Source organism: Cicer arietinum, chromosome 3 (assembly GCF_000331145.2).
Source record: "Cicer arietinum cultivar CDC Frontier isolate Library 1 chromosome 3, Cicar.CDCFrontier_v2.0, whole genome shotgun sequence".
NCBI classification, from domain to species: domain Eukaryota; kingdom Viridiplantae; phylum Streptophyta; class Magnoliopsida; order Fabales; family Fabaceae; genus Cicer; species Cicer arietinum.
In genome coordinates, this window is record NC_021162.2 from 26229667 (window position 1) to 26251252 (window position 21586).

Here is a 21586-nt window from a genome sequence, read left to right on the forward strand (position 1 = left end):
TGATTTATCAATGTCTTGGTCAGTTATGTATTACTTGATGGATTGAGAACTTTATTTTGATTTCATTTTTAATTGGCAAGCATTATATGAACTTTTAGCATATGGAAAATCCTTTTAAGGTGCATGTTTAGTTGAAAGGTTATTTTATGCATTTAAAAACTTATATGTTATGCGTTAACTGTTAATTTCGGTTGGTGACCCTTTACAACTATTGTGGAAATCTGGGCTTTGCCCTCATATGAGAGCCAGGACAATCCTACCGGTTCGTACCCTGCAAATGGGAATGTAGATGGGAATGCTTGACCGGAGCTATGTTAGGAGGATCTCACGGGGCGCGTGAAGATCACTCAGGGTGTATAGCTATAGTTTTTTTGTAGAATGATCAGATTAGGATGACATAGAGGGAACAAATGTCTTTCTTTTGGATTACGTTATTTTGAATTGGAAAACTGTACCTTTACTAATATTGTCAGTATGACATCTTATTTGAATGGGTTCCATGTATCATTTGTTGTTGTGTAAATACTTTGGATTCATATTTTGAGAAACCTTTCCGCTGCTTGTAAATTATAATGACTCAATTATTTATCCAAAGGTATTACCTTATTTATTTCTCTAATTTATTTTAATTTCTTTTGAAAAAAAAAATACACCCTCGCTTTGAAAATCGGGGTGTTACATTGTGGTATTAGAGCTTTGGTTTGGTTTTCTTTGAGGGCTGTGGAACCTTTGGTTATAGATTGTAGGTCAACCTGTAGGTTGGGAGTTGTTATCTGATCATGCGTCGGTTTAGGTGGTTTGGGTTGTCAAGTCCAAAATAGTCATTATGTGTTGATATATTCGAAAATTAGTTTTGGAATTATTCGAAGTGGTGTTAACACTTCTTCTAGATGTTGGTTTTTCGGAAACACTACCTCCAAGAGAGAACGACGTTGCAAGGATTAACATCAGTAGGGATGATCAAATGGTTGGAGCTACAAATAACATGGAGGTTTTGTTGCTGCACGAACTGCTGCAAAGACTCTGCGGGATCTGGAGAAGAGGAAAAGAGAGATATGTGCTCTTAAGATTAAGAGGGTTAGAATATTTTTGTCGTTAAGAATGGGGAATCTTTTAATGTCTTGTTTACTTAATGTTTGTTGTGAAAATCGTTTAAGTTAAATGAGTATTAAGAATGGGGAATCTTTTAATGTCTTGTTTACTTAATGTTTGTTGTGAAAATCGTTTAAGTTAAATGAGTATTAAGAATGGGGAATCTTTTAATGTCTTGTTTACTTAATGTTTGTTTTGAAAATCGTTTAAGTTAAATGAGTATTAAGAATGGGGAATCTTTTAATGTCTTGTTTACTTAATGTTTGTTTTGAAAATCGTTTAAGTTAAATGAGTATTAAGAATGGGGAATCTTTTAATGTCTTGTTTACTTAATGTTTGTTTTGAAAATCGTTTAAGTTAAATGAGTATTAAGAATGGGGAATCTTTTAATGTCTTGTTTACTTAATGTTTGTTTTGAAAATCGTTTAAGTTAAATGAGTATTAAGAATGGGGAATCTTTTAATGTCTTGTTTACTTAATGTTTGTTTTGAAAATCGTTTAAGTTAAATGAGTATTAAGAATGGGGAATCTTTTAATGTCTTGTTTACTTAATGTTTGTTTTGAAAATCGTTTAAGTTAAATGAGTATTAAGAATGGGGAATCTTTTAATGTCTTGTTTACTTAATGTTTGTTTTGAAAATCGTTTAAGTTAAATGAGTATTAAGAATGGGGAATCTCTTAATGTCTTGTTTACTTAATGTTTGTTTTGAAAATCGTTTAAGTTAAATGAGTATTAAGAATGGGGAATCTCTTAATGTCTTGTTTACTTAATGTTTGTTTTGAAAATCGTTTAAGTTAAATGAGTATTAAGAATGGGGAATCTCTTAATGTCTTGTTTACTTAATATTTGTTTTGAAAATCGTTTAATTTAAATGAGTATTAAGAATGGGGAATCTCTTAATGTCTACGTTTACTTAATGTTGTCGTGAAAATCGTTTAAGTTAACGAGTATTAAGAATGGGGAATCTCTTAATGTCTTGTTTACTTAAAGTTTGTTTTGAAAATCGTTTAAGTTAAATGAGTATTAAGAATGGAGAATCTTTTAATATCTGAATTTGCTTAACGATTATTGTGGATAGAAGTCAGTATATGCTCATGTATTTTCATTCTTTTTGTAAATCGTGCAGACCCGTGATAGGTGGTAACATGATAAATAGTACTTTGGCCTGTGATAGGCGGTACATTTATGATTTACGTTTTTGTAAACCGTGCAGACCCGTGATAGGTGGCACCTCGATAAACGGTACGGGCCCGTGATAGGCAGTACGTTTATGGTTTTCGCTTTTTTGTAAATTGTGCAGACCCGTGATAGGTGGCACCTTGGTAAATAGTACTTTGGCCTGTGATAGGCGGTACATTTACAATTTACGTTCTTTTTAGTAAACCGTGCAGACCCGTGATAAGTGGCACCTCGGTAAACGATACGGGCCCGTGATAGGCAGTGCGTTTATGGTTTACACTTTTTAGTAAATCGTGCAGACCCGTGATAGGTGGCACCTCGGTAATTGGTACTTTGGCCTGCGATAGGCGATACAATTATGATTTACGACCCTTCGAGGAGGGTTTTCGTTTGGAATTCCGAGTCCATGCATTTTGGCATATACGCATCGCATTAGGGTGCTTGGCACGCGAGTCGTGTTTGATTCAAGTTTATGATTGAGTGTTTTGAATTTGAGTTGTCGTGGTAATTGTGTTGAAATTGCTAAGTGTTATGTATTGATTATTGTGTGTAAGTGTGATGGATTGCAAAACTAATTCAAAACCCAATTTGTCGTGGTGATCGGGTTGGAATTGCTAAGTGTTAAGATGTGGAATTGTGTATGAATGATTTTGAGTTAGTTTATGTATTTTTGGAAGAACATGCAGAGAAGTCGATTTCCCAATCGATTGGATGAGTTACAGGAACTTCCCTAATTTGACATAATCGATTTTATAATATGTTTTTCAAAATAATTTAAGAAATCGATTTGGAAATCGATTTGGCCATAAAGGAATTCAGTAAAACTGACAAAATCGATTTGGAAATCGATTGGCATTAAGTCAGTGGCTCAGCTATTCTGTCAAGCGATTGCCCAATCGATTGCCCAATAGATTGAATTAAGCCCAGAGTTCAAATTTCACTAAAAACCATCAGGAAATCGATTTGGAAATCGTTTGGCTTAGTAGAAATTCTTATTTTGAGTTAGATAACAGATTGCTCAATTGATTTATCAATGTCTTGGTCAGTTATGTATTACTTGATGGATTGAGAACTTTATTTTGATTTCATTTTTAATTGGCAAGCATTATATGAACTTTTAGCATATGGAAAATCCTTTTAAGGGGCATGCTTAGTTGAAAGGTTATTTTATGCATTTAAAAACTTAAATGTTACGTGTTAACTGTTAATTTCGGTTGGTGACCCTTTACAACTATTGTTGAAATCTGGGCTTTGCCTTCAGATGAGAGTCAGGACAATCCTACCGGTTCGTACCCTGTGGATGGGAATGCTTGACCGGAGCTATGTTAGGAGGATCTCACGGGGCGCGTGGAGATTACTCAGGGTGTATAGCTATAGTTTTTTTTTGTAGAATGATCAGATTAGGATGACATAGAGGGAACAAATGTCTTTCTTTTGGATTACGTTATTTTGAATTGGAAAATTGTACCTTTACTAATATTTCAGTATGACATCTTATTTGAATGGGTTCCATGTATCATTTGTTGTTGTGTAAATACTTTGGATTCATATTTTGAGAAACCTTTCCGCTGCTTGTAAATTATAATGACTCAATTATTTATCCAAAGGTATTACCTTAATTATTTCTCTGTTTCATTTTAATTTTTTTAAAAAAAAAATACACCCTCGCTTTGAAAATTGTGGTGTTACAAAAATCGCCCTAAAAGTTAAGATGAAATCGAGGACCGGGAAATCCTTGAAGCATTCTTCTCCTAAATTTATAACTGGATTTGGTGTCAAATTTAAAACACTAGCCATCGTCTGGTCCGAGTATACAGATTTCGGTCCATTTTTTCGTATGGTACAAAAACCGACTGAAAAGTCCAAATGAAATCGAGGACCGGAAGATCCTTATAATATTCTTCTCCTAAATTTAAAATTGTGTCTCAGATTCCAAGTCATAATTCAAACACTAGCCATCGTCTGGTCCTAAAATACGGATATCGGTTCATTTTTTTCAAGTGGTACAAAAATAACCTGAAAAGTCCCGATAAAATCGAGGACTGAGAGATCTTTATAGCATTCTTCTCTTAAATTTATAATTTTGTTTCAGATTTTGCGTCATATTTCGAACACCAGCCATCGTTTGGTCGGAAATTACGGATTTCGGTACAGTTTTTTCGGGTGGTATGAAAATCGCCCTAAAAAACCAGATGATATTGAGGCTCGAGTGACTCTTAAAGCATTCTTCTTCTAAATTTATAGATTTATTTCAGGTTCCTGGTCAGATTTTAACCACTAGCCATTGTTTGGTCCGAAAATACTGTTTTCGTTCTATTTTTGGATAGTGGTACGGTAATCGCCCGAAATGTACATATGAAATCGATGATCGGGCGACCCTTATAGCATTCTTCTCCAATTTTATAACTGTGTTTCAGGTTCTAGGTAAGGTTTCAAACTCTAGCTATCGTCTGGTCCAAAAATATGTATTTTGGTCCATTTCCCGAAATCGTGGACCAGGCGATCCTTACAACATCTTTCTCCAAAATTTATAATTGTGTGTTGAGTTCCAAGTCAGATTACAAATACTAGTTTCGTTTGGTTCGAAATTACGGATTTCGGTCCTTTTTTGTCGAGTGGTACGAAAATCTTCTGGAAAGTCCAGATGAAATCGAGGACTGGGAAACCCTTATAGCATTCTTCGCTTAAATTTATAATTTTATTTCGGGTTATAGGTCATATTTCGAAAACTAGCCATCGTCTGGTTCAAAAATACGGATTTCGTTCCATTTTTGTCGGGTGGTATGAAAATCGCAAGAAAAGTCCACTTGAAATCAAGGACCGAGAGACCCTTATAGAATTCTTCTCTTAAATATATAATTTTGTTTCGGGTTTTGGGTCATATTTCAAACACTATCCATCGTTTGGTTCGAAAATACGGATTTCGGTCCATTTTTGTCGGGTGGTACGAAAATCGCCGTAAAAGACCAAATGATATCGAGGACCGTGAGACTCTTGTAGCATTCTTCTCCGAAATTATTAATTATGTTTTGGGTTCCGGTTTGATTTCAAACAATAGCCATCGTCTGGTCTGAATATACGGATTTCAATCTATTTTTGTCGGGTGGTACGAAAATCGCTCGAAAAGTCCAGATGAGATCGAGGACCGGGAGACTCTTATAGCATTCTTCTCCTAAATTTATAAATGTATTTCGGCTTCTGGGTATGATTTTAAACACTTGGTCATCATCTTGTCCGGAAATACGGATTTCAGTCCATTATTGTCGGGTGGTTTGAAAATTGCTGGAAAAGTCCACATAATATCGAGGACTGGGAGACACTTATAGCATTCTTCTCTTTAATATATAATTGTTTTTCAGGTTCCAAATTAGATTTCAAACACTTGCCATCGTATGGTCCAAAAATACGGATTTCAGTTTATTTATGTCAAGTGGTACGAAAATCACTCGAAAAGTCTAGATGAAATTAAGGATCGGGAGATGTAACACCACAAATTTTATAATAAACTATTTTATTATTGAAATATGATTTTAAATAATTAATTTTGTTTGAAAATTATTTTAGAATAGATGTTAATAAATTTCGTGATTAGGTTTTGTTATATGGGTGCTTTAGATTATGTGCTACTTTTATACATATTGAACTACATGAGCATTCTAAATTACAAATATTATATTTTATATATTTTTCTATATAGTATTTTAGTGTAATATTTTAATGAATGAGATCTTAGAAGATTTTACGTGAATATACTCGGACCAAATTAATGTAATATTTTTCTGTGTGTTTGACTGATATTAAGTACGCAAATAGTTATATTTTTCAATTATTTATAACTATTTCTATTTTTAGTTATTTTTTTATAAATAATTATCTTGAGATAGAATTGATATTGTGTTTGATTTCGTTTATTTTTATATACTTGTTACGACATTGTGATTTTTTATATATTTATTATAGTTTAGTAATTAATATAAAATATTGATGTTATATTTATTTATTTCATAATTTTGACTATTTTCTAATATGCTGATATTATTATAATGTGAGTATTTTGAGAAATAAGTATAATTGTGGAGATTATTTTGAATGTGAGAGTTTCAATTATTAGTAATATCTTTTTTTTATATTGATTATTTTAATTACTCTAATTTATAAAATATTAGTAATGTTTGGAAAACTATGTTTGGAAGAATATTAAAAAGGAGATTAAATAATTATTAATTTTGTTTTAGCAAAATAAAAATAATAATATTAAAACAAAAACATAAATAAAGGGACCAAAGGGTTAGACTCATGTGTGAACTCTAATTGTTAATAAAATAAAACAAATAAAAAATGGAAGAGAGTTGGTAGGGCAGTAGTAAAACTAGTAAACACAACAATAACCTATCGTTTGGCATCGACGATCGATAACTGTTCCAGAAAACTTTCTCCATTTTCGCCCAAATTTGAGTATGTTATTTCATTCATTTAACTCGTCAATTAAACGTAATTTTCCAGATTTTTAACAACCCCGATTTCTCTCTAAAATACCCGACTTCTCCGTTTGTAGAATTCTTTATTTTGCACCGTTCTCCTTCACCGTAAGTCCAATTTGAGTAAAACCAACGCCAAAACGACCGTGTGAAAAGTGGCTATATTATCCACTGATTGGTTTTCTGATTTATGGTCATTTTCCTTGACCTAATTTCTAATATAGTTTTTAGAGTATCTTATCATAATTTATTTTTAACTTTTACCCATAAACTGTCGAGTTAGATCGATTGAAAGACAAAGAGTCAATGAACAAAGGCTGTTTGCTTGTGAAATCGTATTCGTGTGTGAAATCATCGAAATAAGGTAAGGGGTGAGAGAGTGTTTGAATTCATGAGTATAATATATTGTGAGATGAACGGGAAAACCGTATTTTCCAGTGATTCATCCGGGGATTGCTACGTACCGCAGTAGCCCTTTGAGTGATAAATTAATTAATATGCAAAATGGAAATTGTGAGATTAAAATATGGAATAGAAATACTTATAAGGTGTTGATTGATTCGTTAAATGGGTGGTATTTAATATTATTGTGATAATTAATTTAATTTCGTTAAATGTTCTGCATTTGATATTATTGTGATATTTGATTTAATTTCATTAAATCAGTGGCATTTGATATTATTGTGATATTTGATTTATTATCTTTAAATGTGTGATATTTGATATTATTGTGATATTGGATGTCGAACGAGTTTTATGTATATGTTTGATTAGACATGTTAGATGATGTGATAATAAAAGGTGGATGCATTTTGATAAGTTTTATGTGATTATGATGATGTGTAATTAATAATAATGAAGTTATAAATTTGTGTTAAGTCTATGTGATGATGTATGATTGATGAGATTGATGTTATAAGATTGTGATGAGTATATGTGATGACGTGTGATTAATGATAGTGATGTTATAAATTGTGATAAGAATATTGTGATTTCAATTTTTGTTTGAGATGAAGGTCTTAATGGAGTACCATAGGCCAACGAGGGAAGAAAATAAATATTGATAATTTGTGAAGTGGAGATTATTTTGTCATCATATAGGTAGGGCTTGACAAGCCTAGTGATTACGGGGAAGTACAACTGAATGAGCCTGATTGTGGCGGTATGCTATCGAGCCTTAAGGCAAGATTGTTAGACCTTGGAGGTATTCGGGTGGGGAATTCCTAGGTGACTTGGAGGTCGCACTCCAAATTTCGGGAGCTACAATGCAATACAGGTTTACCTCGATTGTCGCGCATATGTGTCTCGGGTTGAGTTGAGGGGATCTATGAGGACATGGCCAATTTGAATTGTCCGTCCACCGGAATGGTGACATAGTATCAAGTCTCCTAACCAAGTACTTCATAGTTAGAATGGTACCACATTGTGAAGTAGAGTCTAAGCTCATGCATAGCATTGCATCTCCTTGTGATTGTTTCGTTGTGATTAATGTGTTTCAAAAGTAATAAAAATTACTCTTAGATGATTTGATGCATATTATAATGAGATGATTATTTTACTAGAGTGACTTTGATGTTATAATATGATACTATGTACTTAAATATTTTGATATATCGTAATGTGATTATGATATGGTCTATTAGAATTGTTGCGTGTTCTTCTTACTTATATTATAACATTAACATGATTTCGAAACTCGCCTCCTTCGTTGTTTGTGTTTGATTGGTTTGGCCCTGCATTTGCGAAATCGCAATTGTTACAGGTTAATGAGTCTTGAAGTTCAAGTTTCGGAGGAACCCCGCTCTTATAAGTGATACCAAAAATAAGGGTTATAATTTGTATTATTTAATTTGAAACGACTTTTGTATGAAAACCATATAAGTACTAGTAAGGTTTTTGAATTAAATCAAGTAATTATACTTAAATCAAGCTTATTAGATTGCACTATGGAGTAAAGAAGTTTAAAGTGTTGCTTTTGATTTTTGAGAAACATGATATCCTAAATTAAAAATAAAAGTTTTTATTTTCTTGGAAACATATTTTTATTTATCCGCTGCAAATTTTATAGAAATGTGATATAAGTTATTATATATTATTTTGGGGTTTAGGGTTTCATAGGATACCCTCGTAGAATTCTTCTCCTAAATTTATAGTTGTGTTTTGGGTTTCGGGTTCTGGATCAGATTTCAAACACTAGCCATCGTGTGGTCCAAAAATACGGATTTTGGTCCATTTTTGTCGGCCGGTACGAAAATCGTCCCAAAACTCCAGATGAAATCGAGGACCAGGTAACCCTTATAGCATTCTTCTCCTAAATTTATAACGGTGTTTTGAATTCTGGGTCATATTTAAAACACTAGCCATCGTCTGATACGAAAATACGGATTTCGCTCCATTTTTGTCAAGGGGTACGAAAATTATCCGAAAAGTCCACTGAAATCGTGGAACGGGATATCCTTGTAGCATTCTCCTCCTAAATTTTTAAATGTGTTTCGGATTCCGGGTCAGATTTCAAACACTAGGTCATCATCTGGTTCAAAAATACGGATTTCAGTTCATTTTTATCGGGTGGTACGATAATATCCCGAAATGTCCAGTAAAAATCGAGGATCGGGAGACCCTTAGAGCATTCTTCTCTTAAATTTATATATGTATATCGGGTTATGGATCATATTTTGAAAACTAGCCATCGTCTGGTTCAAAAATAGGGATTTCGTTCCATTTTTGTTGGGTGGTAGGAAAATCCCTCGAAAAGTCCAGTAGAAATTGAGGACCAAGAGACCTTTATAGCAAGTGTTTCGGGATCTGGGTCAAATTTCGAACACTAGTCATCGTCTGGTTCGAAAATACGGATTTCGATCCATTTTTGTTGGATGGTACGAAAATTTCCCTAATAGACCAGATGATATTGAGAACCTGGATACTCTTATAGCATTCTTCTCCTAAATTTATAACTGTGTTTTGGGTTCCAGGTCAAATTTTAAACACTAGCCATCGTCTGGTCTGAAAATACGGATTTCGATCCATTTTTGTCGGGTGGTAAAAAAATCACCCGAAAATGCCATATAAAATCGAGGACAGAGAGACCTTTATTGCATTTTTCTCTTAAATATATAATTTTGTTTCGGGTTTTGGGTCATATTTCAAACATTGACTATCGTCTGGTCCGAAAATACGGATTTCTGTCCATTTTTCAGGTGGTACGATAATCCTTGGAATAGACAATATGAAATTGAGGACCAGAAGACCCTTATAGCATTCTACTGTTAAATTTATAATTGTGTTTCGGGTTTGGTTGATATTTTGAACACTAGCCATCGTTTGGTCCAAAAATACGGATTTCGGTCCATTTTTGTCGCGTGGTACTAAAATCGCCGTAAAAGACCAAATGATATCGAGGATCAGGAGATACTTATAGCATTCTTCTCCCAAACTTTTAATTGTATTTCAGGTTCTGGGTCTGATTTCATACAATAGCCATCATCTGGTCTGAACATACGTACTTCAATCCATTTTTGTCTGGTGGTATGAAAATCGTCCAAAAAGACTAAATTAAATCGAGGACCGGGAGACCCTTATAGCATTCTTCTCCTAAATGTATAAATGTATTTCAGATTCTGAGTAAGATGTCCAACACTTGGTCATCATCTAGTCTGAAAATACGGATTTCAGTCCATTTTTGTATGTTGGTACGAAAATCGCCTGAAAAGTCCAGTTAAAATCAAGGACCGGGAGACCCTTATGTCATTCTTCTCTTATATTTATAATTGTGTTTCATGTTCTGGGTCATATTTCGAACACTAGCCATCGTATGGTCTGAAAATACGGATTTTGGTCCATTTTTGTCGGGTCGTACGAAAATTGTCCCAAAAGTCCAGATAAAATCGAGGACTATGTGACCCTTCTAGCATTCTTCTCCTAAATTTATAACTGTGTTTTGAGATTCGAATCATATTTCAAAACTTGATGTGCAGTTTTTGCTATTGAATTCATTTGTATTCTGCTACATATATATGTAGTCGAATATAACCTTGACTTTTGTCAAAAACTTGGTTTTTAAACATTGTTCATCCAATTTATCATTTTGAAAATTCTTTTGATGTATATGTTAAAGTACAAGGTTCTCATGTGCATTTGAAATATAACAATATTAGATTGCATCAAGTACCTTAAACTATAAGTCTTCTAGCATATTGACAATAGTTTACTTGATTATTGACTTCACTTTAAACCTGCAACTTGATCACTTTACTTACTCTTTGTCATCATAAAAAACATGGATAGTCTTATATATTTACACCTTGTAGCATTCTTCTCCTAAATTTATAACTTTGTTTCGGGTTCCGGGTCAGATTTCAAACATTAGCCATCGTCTGGTCCAAAAATACAGATTCTTCTCCATTTGTACAAAAATTGCTCAAAATGTCTAGATGAAATCGATGACCGAGAGACTCTTGTAGCATTCTTCTCCTAGATTTATAATTGTGTTTCGGTTTCCAGGTCAGATTTCAAACACGAGCCATCGTCTGGCCCGAAAATACGATTTTCGGTCCATTTTTGTTGGATGGTACGAAAATCGCCCGAAAAGTCCAGTTGAAATCGAGGACAGGGAGACCCTTGTAGCATTCTTCTCCTAAATTTATAAATGTCTTTCGGGTTCCGCGTCAAATTTCAAACACTAGTCATCGTTTGGTCAGAAAAAACGGATTTCAGTCTATTTTTGTCAGGTGGTACGAAAGTCGCCCGAAATGTCCAAATGAAATTGAGGACTGGGAGACTCTTTTAGTATTCTTCTCCTAAATTTATAATTGTGTTTTGGGTTCCAAGTCAAATTTCGAACAATAGCTATTTTGTAGTTCAAAAATACGGATTTCGATCCATTTTTTTGGATGGTACGAAAATTGCACGAGAAGTCAAGATGAAATCGAGGACTAGGAGACCGTTGTAACATTCTTCTTCTAAATTGATAACTTTGTTTCGGGGTCTGTGTTAGATTTCAAACACTAGCCATCGTCTTGTCTAAAAATACGTATTACTGGCCACTTGAGTTGGCTTTGGAGTGGTGATGACAGTGTATCTAAGGTAATTGGTGTTGGTAATTTTTTCTTTCAAACCAACATGGGAATGAAATTGTTACTTAAAGGAGTCAAACATGCTCTATATTTTCCCATTAATTTGCTCTTTGTGCATATGTTTGATGATAGTGGTTTTGATAATTATTTTTCTTCTGGAAAGTGGAAACTCAACAAAGGTAACTAGGTTGGGGATAAATGTTATAAAATCTCTAAATTGTATTGGACAAAAGCTTTTCTTGCTAAAGATAATGTGAATGTTATGAATATGGTCACATCTTTGTGGTACCGAAGGCTTAGTCATATAAGTGAAAAAGGGTTAAATTGGTTAGCTACAAAATATGTGCTTCTAGGATTGAAGAATGTAGGTTTGGTGAAATGTTCTCATTGCATGGATGGTAAGTAGACTAGAGTATCTTTCAAATGGCATCATCCCTCTAGGAAGTCAAAGTTGGTTTAGTTGGTGCATTCGGATGTTTGTGTCCCTTTACAGCTAAAATCATTTTACAGTGCACTTTATTTTGTTACTTTTATTGACAATTGTTCTAGGAAACTATAGGTTTATGCTTTGAAGATAAAAGACCAAGTGTTGGAGAAGTTCAAGCAATTTCATGTTTTGATTGAGAGGTAAACATGAAATAAGTTGAAATGTGTTCATATAAACAATGGTGGTGAGTATTTTGGATCATTTAATGTTTATTGCAAGCAACAAGGTATTTCACATAAAAATAAATAAATAAATAAACTCCTCCTAAAACTCCTCGGTTGAATGGTTTAGTAGAGAGGATGGATCGAACACTTGTTGAGAGAGTGAGGTGTATGCTCTCTAGATCTAAGTTGCCTAAAGGTTATTAAGGTGAGGCACTGTACACAGCAATGCATGTTATTAATCTTACTCCTACTATCACTTTGAATAGTGAAGTTCCAGACAAGATTTGGTTTGACAAGAATGTCAAATATGATTGTTTGAGAGTCTTTGATTGCAAGGCTTTTGTGCATGTTCCAAAGGATGAAAGATCCAAGTTGGATGGAAAGTCAAAGTAGTGTATCTTCATTGATTATGGTGAGGATGAAATTGGCTACATATGTTATGAATCTATAGGAAAAAATATTATCATAAGTGGCGATGTAGTGTTCATGGAATACCAAACTATTAAAGGCATTTATAAGGTGGAGAAAACTACACTTGAGAGAGATAACATCTTGGCTGATGGTGATCAAGTTCAGTTACCTTGATAAGGTGTAGAAGGCAACACCTAAAAGAGATAACCCTTAAACATTCATTGGTTAATAACTTTCATCAACTTATCAATATTTAAAGAATTTATTTGTACCATTTCATTGATACTTATACCCTTTCACGTGAGTCACCATAATAAATATAATTATTTGAAATTATTCTTACAATGAACACTTGTACATGTCCAAAAGAACCATTTAACTTGTTCAGATAAATACTTTCAATAACTCCAACAGACAAAACTAAAAGTTATAACAATCATAAGTATTTATACTACTAATAGAAAAATAAAAGTAACTAGAAAAATAAACTAGATTGGTGAATGAGAAAATATGAAAGAAAAAATTTGAAGACGAAGATATGGTTTTTGAATTTATAGATTTTAATGAAAAAAATGGTCAAAATTGCCGTTTGGTCCCTAGCCACGTCACATGGGTTTTAGTTTAACCATATTAATATTCCAATTAGTATCATCGACTAAAACGACCGATATTTTGAATAATGAATTATGTATTTCAATTATTGGTCGTGTGAGGCACATATATGTCAACGCCCTAGACTTTTTTTATTTTGCAATGGCTGATGATATTAAGTAATATTGTTAATATTATTAGTATTTCGTTGAGGATCGAAATCAAATATACAGCCTCATTATCACTTCAACCTTTAACTCTTTCACTCCAACGTCCTATATTTTTTAAGACTACGGCTGTAGTTTACTCAATAAAATCAAACTATGTGAATTAACTTGAACTACTTTATTTTTGCTTTTGATTGTTTTTATTTCTTGAGGTACAATTGTAATATAATTTTAGGAGACAAAGTATCAGAGTCCAAATGTTAGGAAATTATATTCTATACTCCCATATTTAATGTAAACTATCTATTTTACACTTTCCATTTAAAAAAGAAATTGCACCCCATTAAATTCAATTGAGTACCGAAAAACATAAAAAATAAAAAGTTTTTAAATGTATTTCAAAAATTTTGAATTTTGTGTACTGAAACTTTTTTTTAATTTTTCTGGAACATAAATAGGTTTCAGAAAATTCAAATTTTATGTACCGGAATTTTTTTTAATTTTTTATTTATTTGAGTTTTACCGGGTTAAAACCACCAAGATTGTACGATGAGACGAAATTGCGCGTAAGCGTAACATGATATGAGACACCTTAATTAATAATCCAAGTTGAATCCAATTGATATGCAAGGTTTATGGTCATCACAAACAATTTAGACATCACTAACATATACAACTGTTGTTGTATCTTTATCATCTCTGTCTTCATCTTTTTGCTTGATTGATATCTCTTAAAAAATCTAATTTCTTTTTATGTGATCTGTTTTGCCACAATTATAAAATATCACTTCTTTTCTAGTCCTCGACTTGTTATCACTTTCAGAGTTGTCGCGTCTATGGAAGTGTCTATATTAACTTCTCTCTCATGACTTTGTAACTATATTGACATCTTTTTTTTGCACTATGTTGACATTTTAACTTCAATTTACAATTTTACTTTCAAAGCTTTTGTATTCTACATTTACTTTTAACTGATTTATGTTTGAAGCACTTTCATGTCACTTTATTTTTTAGAGCTGTTAATTTCAAGTTAAATTCCCCAAACAATAATTAAACCAATTTTAGTTTTAAAACTCGAATTTGTTTAAGAAAATATTTGCAAAAATACCCATTACACACATAAATCTATCTCTTAACATGTTTGGACTTCTGCAATCTTGATTTAAATATTTATTTCTGTTTAAACTTCTACAACAACGTGATAAACTAAAGTTCGAATCTCCATTAAAAGAGATACCTATATTTAATACCGACAAAATTCGAATAACATTTTCTCATAAACAAAAATACATCATGGTTGAAAATGTAATTTATTGATTATAATAATGTCATTAAACTAATTTTTTTATATGAATTATTATTGAGTATGCACACTTTTTTTTACTACAATATGGACAGTGAATTTAGTCATGAAGGAGAAAAAATTTATTTTGCTAATTACTTGTTTTATTTCTTCGAGTAAAAAAAATAGAAAAATAGTATATGAAATAAAAATAAAGAAATAAAAATGATGTGACTAGGTAGGAATGAAAAAGCTTCAGCAGAGTAATGAATTGAAAGGGCTAGTGGCTACTGTATGATGAGGTATCTAATATTGTGTTTAAAAGAAAAGATTAGCATATTATGTATTCTTTGTGTGGGAAGAACATTCGTTTTCGCATTGTGGCTGAATGGAGGAACAGAGAAGTGTTTTTTGTTTGTGACCTAATTTTATATGCCAACATTGTTAAAATGCAGTCACGTGTTTTCTCAATTTCAATTTTAATTGTTAAACTTTATAATTTTGGTTGTCGTTAGTTCAATAAGCTAAATTAAGTCAGGTAAACTTCCTTGTATCTCATCTGTTTGATAAATTTTCACACTGAAAAAATTCTGTTAACTTTCAGTTGCTCTTTAAATTTCTTTAAATTGCTTTTGTCTGTCTTTCATTTACACTCAAGATTATTGCTAGCTCCAAAAATTTCAAAGGTTAAGATCAATTACTTGTCATGTTGCATCTTAACATGACTGCTTTGCACATTACATTAAGAACTTTCGTCTACATTTCATCATTTCATGACATCCATCATGGTTGGAAGTGACTACTGGCTACTCGTGTGTCTAGACTATGAGCTGATTGAGCTAGTTTTAGTTAATAGTTATTTGTGTAAAAGTCGTGAACTGTTTTTTGTATTTGTTAATAGTTATCATCATCCAAATGTTATTTAACCAATTTTTATTAGGTCTTGATGCGCACCCTGAAATTCAAATGCAATTCTCATGATTTCTGCACAATGAAACAAAGAAAGATACACAATTGTACCAATAAAATCAGCATCAAGCTCCATTCAATTCATGGAAATGTATTACAAGACCTTTGTTTGTCTTCTTGTTTTTATGCTCTCTCATACTTTTTCACGACCTTAAGATTATTGTGCAATGTATTACAAGACCTTTGTTTATCTTCTTGTTTTTCGCATTCTTTAGGTAGAACTAGCTGGAGAATCTGTGCATATCAGCATGGTTAGTAAGCTTTTAATCAACTTGTATGTAGTTAAGCAGCCATTATTTCCTATATATGTAATATGTTCAATTATTCTCTTGCTCACTCTAAATTTTGAGTCTCTGGAGACTGATGCTCACAGAAATAGATAATCGGATATTGAATTTATTGCCTTTTTTAATTTTTAGGTGTACATACGTTAGAGAACTGATTTTATGTTATTTTTTAGTTTTAGAAAACTATTTAAAAATCATAATTTATGCCACCGAAAATATTACTGGGTTGAGTCGCGGGCTAGGTCGCTCTCTTTAAGACGTTTCGCGGCACTGTCCAAATTGTGCAAGGCAGACTATCAACTACGAAGTCCCCAGGATAAAACAACTCAGATTCACTGTATCGGAGTTCCATTGCACTATAGAAAACCGTTCGAGAATTACACCCTCAATATGGCAGTTAAAGTCATTCTCAATATGACGATTAAAGTCACTCTCAATATGGTACTATGACCATTCATAACTACGGCATAATAACCGCTCAAAAAAGACAAAAAAATGAAGGGACTACAACATAATAACCGCTCTAAAAACAAAGGGACTACGACATAACAACCGCTCTAAAAACAAAGGGATTACGGCATAACAACCGCTCTAAAAACCAAAGGGACTACGACATGACAACCTTTCTAAAAACCGAAGGGACTACGGTACAAAGCCGCTTTAAAATATAGAATGGACAAAAACAAAGAGGAGAAGTGGCTCGAAAGTTAGGCGAACATAATATAAAAGGGAGAAAAGAGAAAGTTGAGAAATGCATCCAACTTTGATGTACTTTTCACAATAGTTTGAAATTCATTATATTGTGATGAAAACAAACTCACATATGTTTTCTAACCAATGTGGGGCTTTAATATTTAAAGAGTTGAAAACTACTCAAAATATGAGAGTTTTCCAATGTGAGAATTCAAAAACAATTATTTCCAATGTAGCACTTAAATTTTAAAAAACATGTTTCTTTCTACTTGAATTTACAAAAAATATTTATTTCCAATGTGAGACTTGAATTTTAAAGCAAATTTATTTCCACTTAAACTTACAAAAATTATTTCTTTCCAATGTGGGACTTCAACAAATTTTTAAATTCACACAGTAACATACTTATGTTCCAACAATCCCCCACTTGAATTTAAAAAAAAAAGAAAATCTAAAATAGCGTCAAACGCTTCTATAAGATCGTGCATAAACAAATGTGTCTCTTGACTTGAACCTTTGCATAGTAAGATTCATATTCAACAAGAGTGACTCGTAGTCTTGAACTTTATCTCTGACATCAAATCCACACACAACATTTTCATAGGGTGTATTCTCAAAAGCCCGTGCATTAATGGCCCTGCACCTGTATTCTAGAATAGTGAACGCTCTAGGAATTTTGCCTCGAAATTCTATAGGAAGGGGTCCCACTTCCACATTCACATAGGTGAGTCTATCAAGAGTACTCCTGTAGCTTGGTACTCCCTCCACATAGAGTATAGATCTCATTAAGAGTTTCTATTACCTCATCTTATCATTGCTTCAGGAAACATGCTTCTCTTATTTATAATAGCATATTCATCTCATATTACTTCACGACTTGTTATTACCCATTGAACCTAATTCTTGGGATCTCCAGTCTTTTAGGTCGGGTTACCATCATGAGTGACTCTATAGGCATTAGTCTCATCATTTTGGATGTATTTATGATTTTCTCTGTAGCTAATCCTTTCGTCAAAGGATTTTCTAAATTCCCATCAGTGCATACATGCCACTATAACAACTCATTTAGAAAATAACTTTCTAACAACATTGTGCTTATGAAGAATTTATCGTCTCTTATCGTTGTAATAACGATTCTCAATCTTCGCAATAGCTGCAGTACTATCGCAGTGGATCAACACATATGTCATAGGTTTTTCCTATATAGGGATCTCAACTAGCAAACATCTCAACCAGCTTGCTTCTTCAGTAGTAGTAGCTAGTGCTATTATTTCATACTCCATAGTGGACTGAGCCAATATAGTATATTCTTCTATTTTCAAAATATAGTGGTTGCTTTGGAATCATTTGATAAGATATTTCAATCAACATCACTGTATCCTTCAATGACAGTAGGAAATCTTTGATAATGTAATATGAGACTCATGATCCTTTTTAGGTATCTCATGACTCTTTCGATAGCATGGCAATGCTCCATACTATGTCTACTGATAAACCTGCACAATAATCCCATGATGTAGACAATGTCGGGTCTAGTACATTCAGTGGCATACACGATGCTGCCAATGATGCTCGCATATTCAATTTGTCTAACATTTTCACCAGTGTAATTGAAAAGTTTCACACTTAGATCATATGGTGTGCAAGCACGTTTATAGCCAAAGTATTTATGTTTCTTTATGATTGTTTCAACATAGTGAGACTGATCCAAAGAAGTTCCATTTTTTGACCTAGTAATCTTGATTTCAAGGATTACATTCGCTTCTCCGAGATCTTTCATTTCAAAGTTGTTACACAACAATGATTTCACAATATTTACAGCATGAATGTTTGAGTCAAATATGAGTAGGTCGTCTACATAGAGACATATGATAGTGCAAATGTCATTTTCAAATTTGTAGTAAATACATTTGTCATTTTCAAATTTGTAGTAAATACATTTGTCCCTTTCATTTACTTTAAACTCATTCGATATAATAAAGTTATCAAACTTTTCATGTCATTTCTTAGGAGCTTGTTTAAGACCATACAAGGATTTATCTAACACACAGACCTTGTATTCTTGTCCTTGAATTACAAAACCTTCAAGTTGTTTCAAATACATTTCTTCTTCCGAATCACCTTTCAAAAAAGTTGTTTTAACATCCATTTGATGTATCACCTGATGGAGTTAAATATCACTAGAAGGGGAGTTAAATAGGGATTTTGCTGTTAAAAATAATTTTCAAGTGTTTTTAAAACTATCCTCTCGTTGAGGATTGTAACACCCCGATTTTCAAAGCGAGGGTGTATTTTTTTTTTCAAAAGGGAATAAAATAAAATAGAGAAATAAATAAGGTAATAACTTTGGATAAATAATCGAGTCATTATAATTTATAAGCAGCGGAAAATTTTCTCAAAATATATGAATCCAAAGTATTTACACAACAACAGATGATACATGGAACCCATTCAACTAAGATGTAATACTGACAATATTAGTAAAGGTACAGTTTTCCAGTTCAAATTAATGTAATCCAAAAAAAACATATGTTCCCTCTATGTCATCCTAATCTGATCATTCTTCAAAAAAACTATAGCTATACACCCTGAGTCATCTCCACGCACCCCGTGAGATCCTCCTAACATAGCTCCAGTCAAGCATTCTCATCTACATTCCCATCCGTAGGATACGAACTGGTAGGATCGTCCTGGCTCTCATCTGAGGGAAAAGCCCAGATTTCCACAATAGTTGTAAAGGGTCACCAACCGAAATTAACAGTTAACCCATAACATTTACGTTTTCAAATGCACAAAATAACCTTTCAACTAAGCATGCACCTTCAAAGGATTTTCCATATGCTAAAAGTTCATATCATGCTAGCCAATTAAAAATGAAATCAAAATAAAGTTCTCAATCCATCAAGTAATACATAACTAATCAAGACATTGATAAATCAATGAGCAATCTGTTATCTACGACAACATTAAGTAAACGTAGACATTAAGAGATTCCCCATTCTTAATACTCGTTTAACTTAAACGATTTTCACGACAACATTAAGTAAACGTAGACATTAAGAGATTCCCCATTCTTAATACTCGTTTAACTTAAACGATTTTCACGACAACATTAAGTAAACGTAGACATTAAGAGATTCCCCATTCTTAATACTCGTTTAACTTAAACGATTTTCACGACAACATTAAGTAAACGTAGACATTAAGAGATTCCCCATTCTTAATACTCGTTTAACTTAAACGATTTTCACGACAACATTAAGTAAACGTAGACATTAAGAGATTCCCCATTCTTAATACTCGTTTAACTTAAACGATTTTCACGACCACATTAAGTTAACGTAGACATTAAGAGATTCCCCATTCTTAATACTCGTTTAACTTAAACGATTTTCACGACCACATTAAGTTAACGTAGACATTAAGAGATTCCCCATTCTTAATACTCGTTTAACTTAAACGATTTTCACGACCACATTAAGTTAACGTAGACATTAAGAGATTCCCCATTCTTAATACTCGTTTAACTTAAACGATTTTCACGACCACATTAAGTTAACGTAGACATTAAGAGATTCCCCATTCTTAATACTCGTTTAACTTAAACGATTTTCACGACCACATTAAGTTAACGTAGACATTAAGAGATTCCCCATTCTTAATACTCGTTTAACTTAAACGATTTTCACGACCACATTAAGTTAACGTAGACATTAAGAGATTCCCCATTCTTAATACTCGTTTAACTTAAACGATTTTCACGACAACATTAAGTAAACGTAGACATTAAGAGATTCCCCATTCTTAATACTCATTTAACTTAAACGATTTTCAAAACAAACATTAAGTAAACAAGACATTAAGAGATTCCCCATTCTTAATACTCTTTTGACTTAAACGATTTTCAAAACAAACATTAAGTAAACATAAATATTAAGAGATTCCCCATTCTTAATACTCGTTTAACTCTAATAGTTTTCAAATTCCACACAAAACAAACTCAAACCTATTATCAGATCCAATCCACGTCTCACACCAAAACATATCAATTCATTTCTCCACAGAATCCAACCATAAACACAACAAATTTCATCAGTATTAATTAAGAAAACGTCAAATACGACGAACACAAATCAACACAATCCACCACTCAAACACAACAAGTTTCATTTACTCAAAATCATACATAAATGAGTTTAAAATTCATTTTCGACGAAACATTCATCAATATAACCAAAACCTAACTCTAAGATTTTACCCATAAAGCCTTAGATTCATTTTCCCCCAAATCAACACTTCAACCCTAACAAATTCCTTTCCACACAACCACTGATAAATCCCTAAATGCAAACTAGAAGATTGGAAGGAGCCCTTACCTTAACGTTAGCTTTTTCGTTTGATTAAGGTACCGCGAGTAAATCCGGTAAAAATCTCTGCTCGCAACGTCGCCTCCAAGTTGGTTCCCTAGCACCGTAGCGTGGTAGTGAGCAACTTTCTCTTTTATCTCTTTGTGAAACGAAGCTTAGATCTAGATGAAACGAGGAGGTTTGTGTTTGATGGTTTTGAAATCCCTAACACCGTTTTTCTTCGATTTCAAAACAACAAGGAAGTATGGTTAGTCGCGAGGCAGGGGAGGAAGAAGATGGAAATATTTTTCCTTTGCTTTTCCTTCCTTCTATTTTCTTTTCTTTCTATTTCCCTTTTTTCTTATTT

The 21586-nt window shown here is 32.9% G+C and overlaps 1 protein-coding gene across 1 annotated transcript in view; it reads left to right on the plus strand.

The window, feature by feature from the left end:
* The first annotated feature begins 12090 nt into the window (after positions 1-12090).
* Positions 12091-21586, plus strand: part of LOC140919703 (uncharacterized) — a 31606-nt gene continuing 22110 nt past the window's right edge. Inside the window, exons 1-2 of the mRNA XM_073366316.1 lie at positions 12091-12220; positions 12925-13043. Of these exons, the coding sequence (XP_073222417.1) occupies positions 12091-12220; positions 12925-13043 (249 nt within the window). The remainder of the gene's footprint in view (positions 12221-12924; positions 13044-21586) is intronic.